The sequence below is a fragment of the Microcaecilia unicolor genome, chromosome 11 (assembly GCF_901765095.1).
Source record: "Microcaecilia unicolor chromosome 11, aMicUni1.1, whole genome shotgun sequence".
NCBI classification, from domain to species: Eukaryota; Metazoa; Chordata; class Amphibia; order Gymnophiona; family Siphonopidae; genus Microcaecilia; species Microcaecilia unicolor.
The window spans coordinates 191,456,568-191,475,158 of NC_044041.1; the positions used below are offsets into that span (position 1 = coordinate 191,456,568).

An 18,591-nucleotide genomic window follows, 5' to 3' on the forward strand; every position below is an offset into this window, starting at 1 on the left:
TTATGTTTAGGTACAGCCGTAGCTGGTGTATGTGACTGGATTATTTGAAAACTAGTTAAAAAAAAAAGGCCCGTTTCTGATAGAAATGAAACGGGCGCTAGCAAGGTTTTCCTCACAGTTGCAGCTTGGCCTCCTGCCTCCCTCCCCGTCATGTGAATTCCAGGCCCCCCTCCCTGTCCTTGGAGTTCCATGCTCCCCTCTCCTCGGAGTTGCAGCTCTCCCTCCCTCGGTCTCTGTCTTTGGAGTGCCACACCCCCGCGTGTCCGTCCCTCTCCGCGTTTCAGGCCCCTTCCCCTGCGAGTTCCATGGCCCCTACCTCCCTCCCTCCCTGTCCACCGCGTTCCAGGCCCCCTCCCCTTCGAGTTCCAGGACCCCCCCTCTCCTTCGAGTTCCAGGACCGGCCTTCCCGGTCGAGTTCCAGGACTCTCTCCCCCCGCCCTTCCGCAAACAGGAAATGAGGGCGGGACCAGAGGCAGAGCTGAAACAGAAGCGAAGGCAGTTTGAAGCGCCGTGCCGTGTCTCCTCGACTTCACTGTTGCCGGCGGACCACGAGGTAAGAAGTTTTAAATAACAGCCGGCACTTACGAAGGGAGGGGCAGCTGCACACTTCCTGCTTCCACTCGGAGGGCACAGAGAGAGAGGGAGGGAGGCGCGGGACGGTGGAACTCGGAGGAGAGGGGGGGTGTGGAACTCGGACGGGAGTGGAAGGAGGGAGGTAGGGGGCCTTGGAACTTGGAGGGGAGGGGGCTGGAACTTTGGGGGGTGATTCTGTACTGACCTCCGCCGGCTGGTGCTGGCTTCCTTTCCCAGGTCGTCATTGCACTCCAAGGGGACAGAGAGAGAGAGAGAGACCTCCGGTGGCTGGTGCTGGCTTCCCTTCCCTCTCACTTCCCATTGGTCCGCCCTGTGACGTCATCCCCAGGGTGGACCAATGGGAAGTGTGTTACGAACCCAGGCATCCAGACAGAGGTGCAAATTATTATATAGAATGTGTGATCTTAATGTGCTCAGTTATCCAGCAGAGAGGACATAAGAACTGTGTTTGAAGGAAAAATATCCTATGGGCAGTCATACTCTATGGCTGGTCATAGGGTTATTTTATGATACTACGGACAAGAGTAACTGGGCAGCCTGGATGGGATGGTTGGTCTTTTCTGCCATCATTTGCTATACAGAAAGCCCCAGATAACCTACCGTCTTTGCTCCAGCAGCGTGTGTGCCTTGGTGTCCTTCGTAATACCAGAGGGGCTGGTGCTATGCAAGCCTCTGGCTCAACTATTTGCTTCTGGGGGAGAGGAGGGATGAGTCATTTCAGGGGAAAAAAAACCCATTTTCTGAGCCTAGAGAGATTGGTTTTAATGTGTGTCTCTTCAAGACCCTGTCTCCAAATATCCTGTCTTCCAGCAAGCCTGGCTGGCAAGTAGAGAGAGGGTGGGGGGGAGGTAAGCTAGCCACCTGTTTAACCTCTGGAGCTAAATGTCACTGACAGATGCTTTGCTTGGGAGTTGGGGGGGGGGGGAGAGACAGTTATCAAGCTGTCCTCCTCTGGGCTTTTGGTGCCCATCTGAATCAGAGAGTGCAGTTTGAAGCAGACGCACTATTTCAAGGAACGAGGAAAAGTCAATAGTCTGCTATCGAGACAGACATGGGGAAAGCCACTGCTTGTCCTGGGATTGGTAGCATGGAGTGTTGCCGTGACTTGGGTTTCTGCCAGGTACTTTGTGGCCTGGCTTGTCCACGGTTGGAAACAGGATACTCGGCTGGTTGGACCATTTTCTGACCCAGTATGTCTATTTTTATGTCCTCATGATCTTGCACTGTACATATTGCAGACAATGAAGCCTGTTCTTAAGCACAAGTTGATTCCATGTCATGTTGGATGGGATGGGCCACTCCTGGTTTTACCCCGCTGCATTCCTGGGAATTGTAGTTCATATTTCCAGAAGTTAAAACAAGAACTACAAGTGTGTGTGGAATGGGGAAAATGCCAGAACTGGTCCGGTCTGGTTATCCGGTAACATCGGCTTAGGGCCAGCGTTGTAAGCTTCCCCGGGGTTCTTATCTGTTTTCTCCTGGTGGCCTATAAATTCACACTGTCGGAGCAAGTGGGCAGAAACCGGATCGCAAAGCCCAGCACTAAAATTTGTTTGTGGATCGGGGGGGACTTTGTGTGGGAACCTAGACAGTCCCTGCAACCTGGGCCTGCCTGCTCCCAATTAGTGCCGTTCACCCCTGGCATGATGCCAGGTTTTAGTGGAGGGGAAGGATTGAGGGCTAGCTGCTTGTGGCAGGGGAAGTATTTGAGGTAATTCAGCCTGCGGCTGGCCGAAGCAGCTCGCAGCTCAGCAGAAGTAGAGGAAACGGATGCTTGACACTGGCGGAGCTGTAGTAATCACTTTCTGGGAACTTGCTCTGGTATCTGAAGCAATAGTTCAAGGTACACATGGAGATAACTGTACATATCGAGTGTATTTTCACTCTTGTGCTGAATTCGGTTTCTTTTCTGAAGACGGGTGTTTCTAGAACATTGGACTGGACCTGTGTCTTAACCACGGTGCCATGTTTTGAGGATCCTGTCTGTTTGGGGGTGTGTGTGTGTGTGGGGGGGCCCCCGGGGGGGGTCAGCCGTGTTGCAGCTGATGCACTGGAGCTGTGGGGAAAAGGGAAGCTGATGCCTCCTGCTGGTGATGCCATGTCTTTCCCCTTCCTCTATGTCAGCCTGTGAGAGAACCTTTAGCTGCCTGGGCCATTAACTGATGGAGAGGAGATTATAAACACAGGCAGAATATTGATTCACTGATAGCTCCTTGTCCTTGGCTGCATCCACTGTTGCAAATCTAGGTAAAGACTCTTAAAGTGTAGCTGAAATCTTGTGTTTAAGAAGGTTTGGCCGGCAGGTGCGAGGTTTTTTATTTTTAATTTTTTTGCTATAACAAAGGTAAACAACGTAACATACTCATAACATCGTACACATATGTTTACATATACAACATGTAAAGTTCCCTCCCCCCCCCCACACCCCCTCCAACCCCTCCTCCCTCCTAGTACTTATTCTTGGGAACCTACTTACTGCTAACTGAGTGGTTACAGGTAAATACATCAGAACCATGTCATACCATCCTCAGTGAGCATTAATAAGCAAGCTTCTACCCCTTGGGCTGAGCACCTGAAGATAAGACATCCATATCTGAAGAAATTGTTTCCTACGTTTAGGCGATAATTTTGAATCTCTAGCCTCCCAAGAAGCTAATTGGTGCACCTGATTGCGCCAATGCCAGTAGGCAGGTGCTTCCGATGAGGTCCAATATTGCATTATACACTTTTTTGCATATATCAAGTATGTTGGTGGGTAAGAATTAGGGATATACAGGAGTGTGAAAAATGTAGGGCGTCAATATTTAGTGCGTGTGGTGTGGGCAAGAGAGGCCCCCACCCGCTTAAACCACACTGTGCTGGTCGGCTGCCAATATTCAGAGGCATTAATGGGTGGAGGCACTTTGAATCTACCTGGGCATTCAGACAATAATCCAGGAATGCTGGTGTGATCTGGGGCCAGAGCTCAAACAACCCGTATTACCAGGGTCCATAAATCACGTCAATGAAATAATAGCAAAACAAAAAAACATGCAAACACTTGCTAAAAAAAATACTTGACTTTTTAGAGAGCATATGTGAAGGAATCCAGTGACTGTAAGATTGAAAACATTGAATGCTCAAGAACAAAAGGCAGTTTAGCAGCTCCGACAGGAGCCCCGTTTCACTGAAAAGTTCATCAGGGGAGGGCTCTCGTGCAACAAAGCAAACCAGCTTCCAGCAGCAGCAGCTTTGTTGCACGAGTGGCTCCTGTCGGGAGTGGCTCAGCTGCCAAATGGCCGCCTTGTTCTTCAGCAGTCGCTGGATTTCTCTACGTGTGCCCTCTAAGTTGAGTATTGTTTTGCATGTTTCTAAGCCTTAATTTGGTGTTTCATTATTTCATTGAAGTGATTTATGGACACTGGTCATTTTGAGCCCCATATATGTTATGCAAGCAATGGAGTTTTTATTGATTTGGAATATTCTTTCCTCTGTTCCCAGTATAATGTTTTGTGTGTGTTTGTTTATTTTTTTTTTTTTGCTTAGTTTTGCACATACCATAATAATAATGAACCTTGCTCCTGAGTCGGGATATGTAGATTAGGATCTCTGTCTCTCAGATGTACTGTTAACGCTCGTTGGGGTGCCTGCATTGTGGCAGAGAGAGCTTCCCCCGGGAGTTCTAGAGTTTAATATGTATTGGCAAACTTACCCTTACCCTATAAGCAGTGCTTGAAAATGGCTTGTAATCAAGCTTGTGGCACCCACTGCAATAGGAAATCTTTCTGCCATGCAGTGGGGGAGTGACCTAGTGTTTAGTGCAGTGGACTTTAATCCTGGGGAACAGGGTTCGATTCCCACTGCAGCTCCTTGTGACTCTGGGCAAGTCACTTAACCCTCCATTGCCCCTGGTACAAAATAAGTACCTGAATGTATGTAAACCGCTTTGAATGTAGTTGCAAAAACCTCAGAAAGGCAGTATATCAAGTCCCATTTCCCTTTTCCTTATGACATCACAATATCAGAAGTGAGCCAAGTATCGGGCAATCAAGCCATTGTGACATCACTGATGAGGTTGGCTCTTATTGGTGGAATGAGTGGAGGAGTAGCCTAGTGGTTAGTGCAGCGGACTTTGATCCTGGGGAACTGGGTTCGATTCCCACTGCAGCTCCTTGTGAGTGAGGGCAACTCACTTAATCCTCCATTGCCTCGGGTACAAATAAGTACCTTTATATACCATGTAAACAGCTGTGAATGTAGTTGCAAAAGCCACAGAAAGGCGGTATATCAAGTCCCATTCCCTTTCCCCTTTCTTGGTGGCATTTCTTGGTATTTGAGGTTATTGGCACACTCCACTTGATGCAGTGGTGTAGCTATGTGGGGCCACGGGGGCCTGGGCCCCCTCAAATTTCCCCAGGTTTTGCTGGCAGGGGTCCCCCAACCCCTGCCAGGTGAAGCCTTGTCCAGCACCGCCAAGTTGCCTGCCCTGCTCTTTCTCCCCCCTCACGTCCTGCACGCGCTTTTTAGTGAAATTGAGCAACTTCACTAAAAGGAGCATACAGGACGTGAGGGGGAAAAGAGAGCAGGGCAGGCAACGCGGCGGCCCCCGGAGACCGACTCTGGAGAAGGCTACAGCTAGCAGGGGTTGGGGACCCCCTCCAGCCAAGGTATTTGCTGCAGCAGTGGGCAGCAGACCAAACTTGCCCCCCTCACCTCGGGCTCTGGCCCCCTCCCACTGCAAGGTCTGGCTACGCCCGTGATTTGACGTTTAGAATTATCACCCGGCACTGACACCTGTTATAAAAGCTGTTCTCATGTTTTATTCAGTGACCACTATGTCAAGTTATTTCTTACTGCCTGTAATGGGAGTTTCCAAGTGATCTGAACGTTGCCATTTTCCATAATTCTCATAGGATCATAATCCCGGTGCAGTGATGTTGTAGGTGTTCATTTTCCAGTGGATGATGCCTGTAGGGTGGAAGACTTATCGATTTTGTTTCAGCACAGTCCACGCTTTGGACATTTGACTGTGCTTCTACTTGGACTCTTCCTGTGAGAAGTGCAGATTCTCTTGTGCTTCAGCAGTGATCGCAGTCGGCACCTTAGTTCAGTTACCCATAACATTTTGCCGAGGGTGGCACTCGGCGTTTTGAGATCAAGCATTTGAGCTGAAACGAGTGTAGCAGATCAGCTCTCTCTTAACCCCACAACCCCTTTTCCCATAATCCCTTTCTTTTCCTCTCTTAAGGCCAAACGGAAGCTGGACCTGGAGGGGACGGGCCTGCAGTATGTGACCGACTTCCGGACGCCGAAAGGGAAGGGGAAGCCAGCATCCAAGATCTCCAGCCCCAAAAGTAAGTGATGAAGAAAAGGTAGTTATAAAAACCGAGTCTTTAGGGCGTTAGAATTCGAGAGACAATGAAGCAGTTTGGAGCCAAAATTCCTAGGTGACTGCATAACCTCCTTGATGTGTGTATGTTCCAGGTGCCTTTCTATAAACTGCTCTCAATGCACCTCACTCCTGCCTTGCAGTGTATCCTGTCAGTTGTGAGTGATGTGGTGATAAGCAGCTGAGACCACCAAAGCTCATTTCTTGTGTGTTTTTATGGAAGGCTAGTAAAAAAAAGGCCCGTTTCGGTATGAAATGAAACGGGTGCTAGCAAGGTTATCCCTCTCTCCCTCCCTCGCTGGCTCTCTCCCTCTGTCCCCTCCAAGTCCCACGGCCCCCTTTCTTCCCTTCCGATTTCCAGGCCCTCCCTCCTTTTGTCCCTCCCCCGAGTTCCAGTCCCCCCTCCTCTCTGTCTCACAGACAAGTCCTTGTGATGCCTCCACCCGCGGCCCATCCCCCTAAGCAGTGAAGAGCCTCGCGAGTCTGCTGCTTTCCCTTCTCTTCGCTCTGACTCTGGTCCCGCCCTCATTTCCTGTTTCCGTGAGGGCGGGACCAGAGTCAGAGCGAAGAGAAGGGAAGGCAGCAGACTCGCAAGGCTCTTCACTGCTGCCGCTGGGACCCCGGCAAGAGGGTAGGAGAGGGTAGCAGAGGGGGGTTGGCGATTTTGGAGGGGGGGGGCGACTTGCACGTAGGGATGTCTCTGCCCGCTCCCGCTGTTCTTCAACACGCGTCTCTCACTGGGATCGTAACCCCCTGCTGACGTCAGGCAAGCAGGGTTCTACTGCTGGCCAGTGACATCAGCAGGTGGTTACGATCCTAGGTAGACACTTTAGAACGTTCACATAGCGAATTATTATATTAGATGCGAGCCCCTCTTACCTAATCATCTTTCCTTTTCAGCCCCCCGATCCCCTGGGGAGAAGACACGGTATGACACCTCTTTGGGGTTGCTCACCAAGAAGTTCATCCATCTGCTGAGCGAATCTGATGATGGGGTGCTGGACCTGAACCGGGCTGCTGAGGTTTTGGAGGTTCAGAAACGCCGGATCTATGACATCACCAATGTCTTGGAAGGGATTCAGCTCATTCGGAAAAAGTCCAAAAACAACATACAGTGGATGTGAGTCTTGTGCCCTGGTAACTTACAGATCCGCTCCTTGTGCTGTTCCTCACCTAACAAGGCCAGGCATTCAGGATCTCCACAATTGAACGTTCCTCAGAGATATACATATACATTATGTTTCAAAAATAAACAACAAAACTATAGAAAGATGGCTTTTCTGCATAACACTTGTCAAAATGTAGCTAATGTCAGTAAAATTCGGGATATAGCATCCTGAATAAATTTGCAATAAGCCTATGCTCATGCCGGCCCTGCCATCTAAACGACGTCTCCACCACCTAGCGATTTATCGTCATGATAACGCACAGACAGTGGCGTTCCTAGGGGGGGGGGCGGTGGGTGCGGTCCGCCCCGGGTGCACGACGCTGGTGGGGGGGGGCGCGCGCCTGTCCGTCCTCCGTTCGTTCCATGCTTCTTCTCTGCCCCGGAACAGGTTACTTCCTGTTCCGGGGCAAAGAAGAAGCATGGAACGAACGGAGGACAGGAGCGCGCAGCAGCACCCCACCCCCCCAGCGGCGTGCACCCGGGGGGTGGGGGGGTTCTTTCGCGGGGGGTGGGGGGGTGTCGCGCTGCATCCGGGGCAGGGCGCTGCACCTGGGGGGCAAGGCGCATCGGCGATCCGCCCCGGGTGTCAGCCCCCCTAGGAACGCCACTGCGCACAGACACCATTTGCTTTAAACAGAAGTTAACCATGGTTTTCAGTCAGGAGGATCTGATCCTTATCAAAAATTTGTATCTGGAGAAAGGTTATGGTTGTCAGACCGGCGCAAGAGTTTCCAGAAAAGAGGCGGAAGAAGGTAAGCATACGATATTTTTCAGAAATTGAGAAACGGGCTCAACAGATCGCCAGTTTAGGTGAGGTGGCCAGTGTGATTTGAAGGCTTATTACAAAGTTATTCAGGATGATATATCTCAAACTTTATTGAGACTGGTCTAGTTTTGATAGAGTGATGCAGAAAACAAGCTTTGTATAGTTTTATTTTATTTATTTTTAAACATATATATACACACATTACTTTATACATTTACATTACATTATACAGAGACTTATATTCCGCAAAGATCAACTGTTCATTGTTGATTACAAGGACAAAGAACTGCGGCCATTTTTTTTTTTTAAAACAAAGTCTTCAGCCATTTCTTAAATAGTTCGTCAGACCTTAAAGGTAATCCAGGTTGCGATTGCCTGATAGTAAAAAGAAGATAACAGAAATTTCTTTTAAATCTAATGTTTCTAATGGTGGGGAAGCGTAACTATGACAAATTACGTGTCCCATAAGTTGGAACATCCTGACAATATAAATTTATAAGCTCCAAAATATAGAGGCGTATTTTCAAAGCACTTAGACAAAAGTTCCATAGGTGTTTTAGTCTTCCAATGACTGATTATAGAAAGCCTTTTTAAAAAATCTTTGTGCAGGGGTACAGGGATTTTCCATGACTCCACGGCTTTGTCGAAGAAGCAGTCCTTGCAGGCTGAGCTGGCGGATTTATCCAGAAAGGAGAGTATGCTGGAGGAGCAGATCCAGAGCTGTACACAGCAGCTGAAGGCGCTGACGGAAGACGAAGATAACCAGCGATATCCTTCCAAAGCTGAAACTAATTGAACTTGGTGGCTCCTGTATCTAGACTTGCCGATCCTTAAACTTCCCCAGTAACAGGCTGAGATGCTTACATGTGTTTTGTAATGAGCATATTTTGGTTGCCCTGAAAAGCAGACCTGGCTTGGGCTTTTGGGGGACTGGATTAGGGAACCCCACCAGGTTAACTGAAGGGCAATCTGGCATTTTTCTCTAGATTTGGGTCCCAAGTGAAACGAGTTTTAAGGCTCTCTGTAGTAGCAAATAAGTAAAGATGGGAATAGGAATTGGGGGGGGGGGGCTTGGTGGGTGAAAGGGGCACAGTGGAGGTATTGAGAACTTGCAGCAGGGAGGAAGGATGAGCCTTTCCACCGTCATCTGCTAATTGTTAAATTATCTGTGTTGGAGATTCAAGCAGCAGGGCTGGGGTCCTGCCAAGTGCTGTTACTCCATGAGCAAATGGTGAACACTGTGCCTTACCAGAGATCACTCTAAGGGCTAATTTTTCCTATAGGCCCAGCTTATAGGAACCCATAAATAAGTGGCCCTGATCAGAGCCCACTCTGGTCCAGCATCTTCCTTCCCCTCCTTCAGTGCAGCAGTGTCCTTACTCCTCCTCTCCCCCCTCCATTCCACCAGCCTGTTGCTTCCTGGGGGGTGGGGGGGGGGGGGGGATGGCATGAAGGCACGGACTTGCTGTCCAATCCATAATGCCAATAGGTCTGCCAGCCCAACCCCTCAGAAACAAAGTCAACGGCGGAAGGTGGGCCCAGCAAAGCCATCTGTCATGGGGACCAGACAGTGGGTCTGTATCTTTATGCCGCTTCACCCCACCAAGAAAGGGGGTAAGGAAGCTGGACTGGGGGTGGAGGGATATCCACAAATGTTTGCCCAGGGCCCTATATATATGATCCACAAAGGTTTGCCCAGGGCTATATCAAACATATAAACGGCGAGTGACCGTACTCACTCGCAAATGCACAGTAGAGACTTCCCTCTCTGCCCTGCCCCCGCTTCAATATGTGATGATGGGGGCGGGACAGAGAGGGAAGTCTCTACTGGCATGCTGCAGACGTCGGAACCGCTCCCCCTCCCCCGGAGTCGCCGCCGCCCCTCCATCTGGCCCGAGCACTGTGAACTTACATCAGCACGCAGCAGCAGGCACATCAGCAAAGCTGCCGTCGGGGCGGGCTTCTTTCTCTGCCTTTGTCCCGCCCTCGCCGATGTTACATCACATGAGGGCGGGACACAGGCAGAGAAGGAAGCCCACCCTGAAAGTAGCTTTGCTGATGTGCCTGCTGCTGCGAGCTGATGTAAGTTTACAGTGCTGCTCGGGCCGGGTGGAGGGGCGGCGGCAGCGACTCGGGGGGGGGGGGGGCTCGGAACACCCCCCCCATTCCAAAAGTAGCCCGTTTTCACGGGCTTAACGGAGAGAGGCAGGCAGGCACGCATGCATGCATGCATGCATGCTCTGGGCAAACTTTGCAGTCATCTGTAATACACTACTATACATCTAATAGCACTATAGAAATATAGTTAGCTCTATACAAACACGTAAGGTAGTCCCTGCTGCACAGAGCTTACAATTATTTAAGACAAACAGGACATATAAGAGATGGGGAGTTTCATTTATTATGGGAATGATTAAAACATGGATATTAAACAGATGAATAAGGTGTTAAGCTTGCAGCAGAGGGCGCTAAAGAGCCTAACTTCACATTTTTGGGAAAGATCTTTTTTTTTTTTTTTTTTTTAAATCAACCTTCCTTGTGACTGTTTTGCAGGAAGGTTGATTAGTCCTGGTTGCATCCTTTAGTGTACAATGACTTAAGTGCTGTTTCTCTGGAAATCAAAATTACAGGTCTCTTTGTGCACTGGAAGTAAAATCAGGGCTCGACGTTCTTGTTGGACAGGACTTGAGCCCGCGTATGACACTTTAAGTCAGACTTACAGCAATGGGCTGGTCCTGGTGCTCGGATGCTCACCTGTCTGTCACTTGGGTGGCACTTCAGGCTGCCTCTGACTGTAATGATAGGAGTGAAGCTGAAGTCTGCTGATGTTCAGTGGAACAGTGAGTGGGGGTGGGGGGACATGTATTTCACTCTACTGACCCCCCCCCCCCCTCCTATCCTCGCTCACTGATCTGTCGTGCACCAAATATTTTTAAGCAGAAGACAGAGGTCTGCGGTTAAATGCTGTTACCACCTTGGAATGGGGGGGGGGGGGGGGGGAGGGACTGGTTTTATACAGGGGTCACAGCTGCAAAATATTTGGGAAGCGGGGGTTCTGAACCCAGCCCTTGGGATATACCCAGCCAGTCAGATTTTCAGGATACCCACAATGAATATGCATGAGAAAAATTTGCATTCACTGTCCTTGTTGTGTGCAAAGCTTATCTTTTGTACATTCATTACTGGTATCCTGAAAACTTGACTGGCTGGATGAGAACCCTTGCCTTAGAATCAAGTGCTGTGAATCCCTCTAATTGTGTCCTGTTGGTGTCCCTCATTTTCCTTAACCCCATCTACGTTAGCTTACATCACCTATCAAGACATTCGCTCCATCAGTAATTTCAAAGAAGAGACGGTGATAGCTGTCAAAGCCCCGCCAGAAACACGTCTGGAAGTGCCCGACCTCAATGAAGTGAGTGGGGTGGAGAGAGGCAGCTCTTGTTCCTGCAGTAGATGAGGGTGTTATTGGTGGGGGGAGGGCTGTGTGCTGGTGGCTGGTTTTAGATTAATTACCTGCTTCTCCAAAACGGAGCTCAAGGTGATTTATAGTTATATCCACCTTACAGATTTCCCTGCTCTACAGGGCTCACCACCTGAGTTGTACCTGGGGTAGTGGAAGGTCCAGGGTCACAGGGGCGTGTCGGTGAGGAAAAGCCAGATTTTGAGCCTGAGTTCCCACGGTTTTCAGCTCACTGCCGTAACCACCAGACTGTACCTCCAGCCTTCTGTAATGGAAGTGGATTACAGATGAAGCTTTACCCTCCAAACATTGCCTGTATTTTTTTTTTTTCTTGTATAATTGCACCATCCCGTCTCTTTGGGGTTAGATTATGCTTTTAATACTTTTCCAGGACAACCTGCAAATCTACTTGAAAAGTACAAATGGTCCCATCGAGGTTTATCTGTGCCCTGAGGAAATCTCCGAGGAGAGCGCTAACCCTTCCAAGACGGCCAGCGGCTCCCATCAGAGCTCCAGCTCCCAGGAGGGCGGCTCCACCTCTTTACTTCAACCGAAAGGTACATCTTCCAGTGTGATGTGGGGAGACTGGAATTGAAGTGTCCATGTCTCTGGGTTGTGGACTGTAAGTATGGAGCTGGTTCTAGAGCCCCAGACGCCGGTGGGTGGCAATTTGAGCCATTCTTTGCACATCTGCACTGAAATTTTAACCAGCTAAATTGTAGCGAGCCTGCTCCGTCTTTTTCCACTTTAGATCCTAACCAGCTAAATACCCAATTTTGGGTTGGCAAGTCTTCGGAATGTATGCTTAAATTTTGAAATGGAAATCTCAAAGTTGTGATATTATGTTTATTAGTTTGCAAGTTCTTTTGGTTGTTGGATGATAGGTCTCGCTCTCGTTTCCATCCTCGGTTTCTGCAGCTCGATTTCACCGCATCTGTGACCTGGGCTTGTCGCTCTTGGGCTTCAGATTTGCATTAATTCAACCATTCATTTGTGTGATGCTACATGTCCACTGCCCCTATGTCTTTATAATTGAAATGTGCTTACCACCAATTACCGTATTTTCACACATATAATGTGCATGCTATACGTGTTTTTACAAACCATGAGCAACTTCTGCATGGGTGTTGCTGCATTGGTGCATATTTATGAAGATGCCCTACTGCAGTGGTTCCCAAACCTGGTCCTGGAGGCAGCCCAACCAGTCAGGTTTTCAGGATACCCACAATGAATATTCATGAGAGAGATTTGCACGCACTGCCTCCACTGCATGCAAATCTATCTAATGAATAGTCATTGTGGATTTCCTGAAAACCTGACTGGCTGCACTAGTGGATTTTAAGACTTTGTCTTCTTTTTATGTTTTTTTTGCAGGTTTCGTGTACTTAATGCCTTCAAGAACCTGAAAAGAAAAGCCCTTAGAAATAAATCTGTTAGTTTTGCAGTTACAAAAGACTACCACACGGGAGTGTGGAGGTGCACTCAATCCCCACGAAACAAATACACAGAAAAGAAGAGGAGAGGGGGAAAGTAGGCTCTTTCCAAACAAAGGAGGAGACGTATAATTAGATAAATATATTTATTATAAACAGGTTGACTCAACACGGCTGTGTTTCGGCACAAGAGCACCTTCTTCAGAAGCCTTCCAAGGATGTATCAAGTGCTTGAATCGTTAACAGTGGCGTTCCTAGAGGGGCTGACACCAGGGACGGATCGCCGATGCGCCCCGCCCCCCCGGGTGCAGCGCCCCCCCCCCCCAGTGCAGCGCGACACCCCCCAACCCAGCGAAAGAACCCCCCCCGGGTGTGCGCTGCTGGGGGGGGGGGTGCTGCGCGCCGGTCAGCGTCGTTCGTTTCCCTGCTCCCTCTGCCCCGGAACAGGTTACTTCCTGTTCCGGGGCAGAGGGGGCATGGAAACGAACGACGCTGACCGGAGCGTCGCACCCTGCCAGCGGGCGTGCACCCGGGGCGGACCGCCCCCCCCCCCCCCTTGGTACGCCACTGATCGTTAACACACCAAAAAGGCAAAATAAAAAACAAGTAGTTCCTTCTCTTTCTAAGTAATGGCAGTACTGCGTACAGCGAGCGTAGTGTGTAGTAACACGTCCAACCAGACTACGCTCGCTGTAGGCGGTACTGCCATTACTTAGAAAGAGAAGGAACTACTTGTTTTTTATTTTGCCTTTTTGGTGTGTTAACGATTCAAGCGCTTGATACATCCTTGGAAGACTCCTGAAGAAGGTGCTCCGGCACCGAAACACGGCTGTGTTGAGTCAACCTGTTTATAATATATTTTTTATCTAATTATACGTCTCCTCCTTTGTTTGGAAAGAGCCTACTTTCCCCCTCTCCTCTTCTTAGTTTTGCAGTTAGCATGTCTTAGTGTTTAAAACTCTATATAGAGATGTACTTGATCATTTCCATCCTTTAATTAGTTTGTTGGGTGGGCAGGTTGGAACTTGAAATCACGATTGATTGATTGTTGCTGCATTTTCCATCATGTAAAGGTTATTCGGTATAAAAATGTGCTCCAAGGTTCTTATTGTGCAGTTGAAATCTGGAATTCCTTATTTTTATATAGTTGCCAGAGTTTATCTTGTATTGTTTTTTGTGAGAGAGTCAAGACATGGTTGATGCTTTGTTATAACTAGATTAGAATATATGATTGGGTTGTGATATAATTATTGTATGTTTTATTTCTTATGTTATGGCAGGATATAAAGCTTAGTTTATTTTTACAGACACGTAATTTGCACGTTATATGCGTGGGCACGTTATTTGTGTAAAAAATACGGTATACCCGAGTCTAGAGTGCGAGGGTCAACATTTAAGCTGTCGTGTGATACAGATGGGTCCGCGTCACCTTTTGCACTCTTAACACTTTCCTGTTCTCTCTTGTGCCCCAGCTGAGCCTGTGAAGACAGAGGTGGCTTCTCCTCTCCTAGGTAATGAAGAGAGGATTCTGGATCTGCCCCATCATCTCCTTCAGCAGACAGAGGACCAGCTTCCTTCCACCACCTATGATGTGGGAGACGCTCCTTTCATCAGTTTCTCCCTACCTCTTGACCAGGACAGCTACCTGTGGGGGCTGGACAGTGGGGAGGGTGTGAGTAACCTCTTTGATTCCTATGACCTTGAAGACCTTCTGAACGACTAGAGGCTGGTCTACACCCTTGGGACTTTTTTCATTGTGGTGCTAATTCTGGGGGAAAACTTGAACTTCGCCTAAAACTGAAGGTTTTTTTTGCTCCTAAAACAAGGCGGGTGACTGCTCCATTTCTTTTCCTTGTCCCGTGAAGCTACAGAACTTGGAACAGTTTTCTCCAGTAACTGGTTAACTCTACTGGGCTCATCCAGTCTGGGTTTACCTCGCTTCCTCTCTGTTATCTTAAGAAAACCAGACTCTCAGCTGCCAGGGGGGTAAGATCAGGAGACTGACTTGGCTTAAGTGGCAACTCCTGAGACCAGTGGGCTAGGTTCAGATGCTTGTTCTCTTGCCCCACTCACCCCACTCTCAGCCTCATCCAAAGCCGTAAGCAGGAGGATAGCATGCAAATGTTGTACTCCTAGCAGTGTTGTCACGTTTCATTCAAACTCTTTCGCTTCAGTTAAATTTCCTGATCCCACCTGATGGCTGGAGAAGCTGCAAGATCAAGTGACTTATTGTGAGACTCAGGCCCAGCGGTAGGTGTGATCCGCTTAAGCACTTAGCAGCTGGGCAGGGTTGGGGAATTTAGTTGAAACAAAAAGTTGTTGGCCAGTATTGCTACACTGGTAGAGGTAAGTCCAATGTTGGCCATGTCTTGTCGCTTTTTGTGTTACTGGGCCCCCTGACAGTTCAAGAACTGCTTGGGTGGTATTTATGCTGTTGATTGAGAGCAGGGGTGTAACCAGATGGATGATTTTGGGTGGGCCTGAGCCCAAGGTGGGTGGACACAGAATTTGTCTCCCCCTCCTGGCTTCTCCACTCTCTGCTGACCCCCCCCCCCCCTTGCCCACCCACACACCCAAAGTATTAAATACCTGAGCTGGCCAGGATCCCCAAACCCCACAAGCTGAAGATTTCCTTCTCCTGGGTCAGCCAATGCTCTTCCAAACAGCTGCTGGCAACACTTGCCTTGAGCTGATGCCACCACTTTTAGGCCCAAAAACTAAGCACGTGTAGAGGGGCTGGTGTCTGCATCAGTGTTGAGGCAAGTGATGCCAGCTGCCACTCAGATGAGTGCTGGCTGCCTGAGGAGGAGGAGCGCTCCAGCTGGTTGGGTTTGGGGATCTCCACCAGCCACAGCATGATTGACGTAATGTTGGGTGGACCTTGGCCCACCCAGGCCCTCCTGTGGCTACACCACTGATTGAGAGAGACACTTCCCTCCTATCCTGGAGAGCAGGTTTGAACACAGTACTGGGCTCCAGTAATCTGTAATGAAGGACTTCAGAACACTGTGTCCACAGCATCTTGTGGCTTGGCAATAGAAGAAATGTTTCATTCTGGTGTGAGGCTTCTGGATGCTGAGTTGGGATGTGTGGCTGAGGACTCCTGCCCTTAAGACCTCCGATGGAGAAATGGAAAAGGTTTTCTTTGCCTTGTGCGTGGTCGAACGTCGAAGAAGCAGATGTGCCACTGGGCCGTAAGTCTGCACTGCTGTTCCCGGAAGGAATTTGCTGCCATTTGACTTTTCAGCATCTCCTTCCGTTCTCAGATTTCCCAAGTTCATTTCTCTTGTAGCGCTGGCTTTATTTCCAAGTCACAGTTCCACTTCAGATATTGGCTGTTTTGAGATGTTTTACTACTTTCTTGATGGTTGGTGGTTTGGACTTGGTCAGTCTCACGAGACCCTGGGCTACTGCTGGAGCGTGAGTCCACGTCCCTGCATGCCATCTATCCAAATTCTTACCTGGAATGACGGCGGACCCCAGGTGGGACGCTAAGGGCAGTTTTACAGAAGCCAGGGGGAACATAAGAAACGCCTTTGGTCTGACCCAGTGTAGCACATCCAGTTCAGTGTCCTGTTCCCAACAGTGAGCAGCGGAGGCCATAATTTCCTATTAGCACCCCAAAAGAGGGAGGGGGTTGACAGATATGTGTATTTTTGGGTTCATTCTTTTTTCCAAAAAAAGACAAATCCATTTTGCTTCCTAAAGGCTTTTTCCCATTTCTTGTTTACTTGCTGTGGTGTTGGTTTTTTTTTTTCTTCTTTTCTCCAAAGGCTGTTTAGAGAGGCTGTGGAGTCTCAGGGGTTCCAGTGACCTGTTTCAGGTTCACCATTTTAACTGGCACTTCCTGAAGCACTCGATTGTACAGTTGGTGGAAACTAGTGTCACTGGGGCAGGGGCGTAGCCAGACAGCAGATTCTGGGTGGGCCTAGGCAAGAAGTGGGTGGGGGCACCAAGTGTTCTCCCCATCCCACCAAAAAAAGATCTCAGCTGGTGGGAAAATGCTTCTCTCCACTTTGGCAGTCTGCAGCAGGCATGCGCTGAAAACTGAGCGTGCGCAGGTGCCAGTATCATGGAGAGTGGAATTTTCATTACCATCAGGGGGAGCTTTTCAGCTGGTGGAGCTTGGGATTGCCACCAGCTACCGCTACTGTTGGGTGGGCCTGAGCCCTAAGTGGGTGGGCCCCAGCCCACCCAGGCCCACCTGTGGCTATGCCACTGCACTGGGGATAATGTTCCATAGGAACTGCCAGGCCTCTGGCTCCTGGATACAGATAGGAGTCTTTTAACAGTCCAGGAAACAGTGTTGGGGGGAGGGGGGTTGTATATCTTTTGGGGTGAAGGAAGATTTTGAATGGGTCCTGACTGGGTGCCATGTTGGGCCTTGGACCATAGCTGAGTCACCTCCTTTCACAGACTTGAGACAGTTCCTCCCCCAAGTGCTTAGGTTTTTCACACACTTTTCACAATAGCACTGATAGATGGGGAAAATTATTAAAAAGTAGTGATTTAAATAAAGTAAACTTAAAAAAAAGAAAAAAAAGAAAAATTAGAAAATCCAGAAAGTCTTTCCTGAATTGACCTCTGCCTTTTTGGTGATACAGGGCCTCATTGTAACCTGATCTGGTTGATTGCACAGATATGTCAGGATAGCAATGATGGATTTGGATTCTGAGAGTTAAAAATCTGAGCTCGTGGTGCATTACATCTGGGCACAGTAGGCATTTTTCAGTACCCACAGAGCTCACAATTTAAGTTTATACCTGAAGCAGTGGAAGGTTAAGTGAGAGCGGGAGAAGCAGGGTTTGAATCTTGGTTTCCCTGGTTCACAACCTGCTTAGCTAATCACTAAGCTAGTCTTTCACTTCATGGATATGAATGAAGTAAATTTGCATGTACTGGATCTCCTATGTATGCAAGCCTCATGCATGTTTATTTGAATAACCTGGAAACCTGACTGCCTGTGGGGTCACCAAGACAATTTTAGGAAGCCCTGCTATAACCGTCTCCAGATCAGTGGTATTCAACCGCGATCTTAGCACACCATGGTCATGAGATCTACATTGAATATGAGAGAGAGAGATTTCCATGCATTGGCACCACTGTATGTAAATATCTCATGCATATTCATTGTGAATATCTCGAACACCTACCTGGCTGGGGGTGTTTTGAGGATGGGGTTGGGACATTAAGCCAGTAGAGCTGTTTGATAGCTAAACAGCCTCCTCCCTCATTCCCTTTTCACCTCCCCCCCCCACCCACCTCTGCCAGGCCGGTGTCTCTTTACCTGATGAGCTGTAGGGAACTAATTTGGGGTTTAGTTCACACCTTTTTCAGTAGACAGAGGCAGGCTGCAACCTATAGAGTAACCAATTTATTAAGGCATGAACTTTTGAGGACCCAGAGTCCACTGTCAGATTCACGTGTCCTGTCTCGAATGCCACATTGATCCTCGAGCCATAGCTGAGTTGCTTTCTACAAAGTAGACTCCTGGTCCTCAAGCTCCTGCCTCAATAAATTGATTAGTCCATAAATGCCACCTGGCTCTATCAATTTTTATTACACCAGACTAACACAGCTACCCCCCCTTTTAAAGTGGTAGGTGAGTGTGAATTAAATTCAGGTACAATAGGTATTTCCTTGTCTCAAGGGGGCTTCCAATCTGTTTTCTCTCTGAGGCAACGGAGGGTTAAGTGATATCCCCAGGATCACAAGTACTAACAATTGGGATTTTGAGCCCTGGGTTCCCTGGATCTCAGCCCGCTGCTGTTTGTTTTTAGAGAGAAGGATTGGATGGGGATA

The 18,591-nt window shown here is 48.8% G+C and overlaps 1 protein-coding gene across 1 annotated transcript in view; it reads left to right on the forward strand.

The window, feature by feature from the left end:
- E2F2 (E2F transcription factor 2) overlaps positions 1–15,274 on the forward strand; it is a 37,979-nt gene extending 22,705 nt beyond the window's left edge. Inside the window, exons 4-11 of the mRNA XM_030219480.1 lie at positions 1,448–1,457; positions 2,885–2,897; positions 5,822–5,927; positions 6,863–7,082; positions 8,506–8,664; positions 11,194–11,308; positions 11,748–11,913; positions 14,262–15,274. Coding sequence (XP_030075340.1) covers positions 1,448–1,457; positions 2,885–2,897; positions 5,822–5,927; positions 6,863–7,082; positions 8,506–8,664; positions 11,194–11,308; positions 11,748–11,913; positions 14,262–14,512 — 1,040 coding nt within the window. The 3' untranslated portion in view covers positions 14,513–15,274. The remainder of the gene's footprint in view (positions 1–1,447; positions 1,458–2,884; positions 2,898–5,821; positions 5,928–6,862; positions 7,083–8,505; positions 8,665–11,193; positions 11,309–11,747; positions 11,914–14,261) is intronic.
- Positions 15,275–18,591: the final 3,317 nt, after the last annotated feature.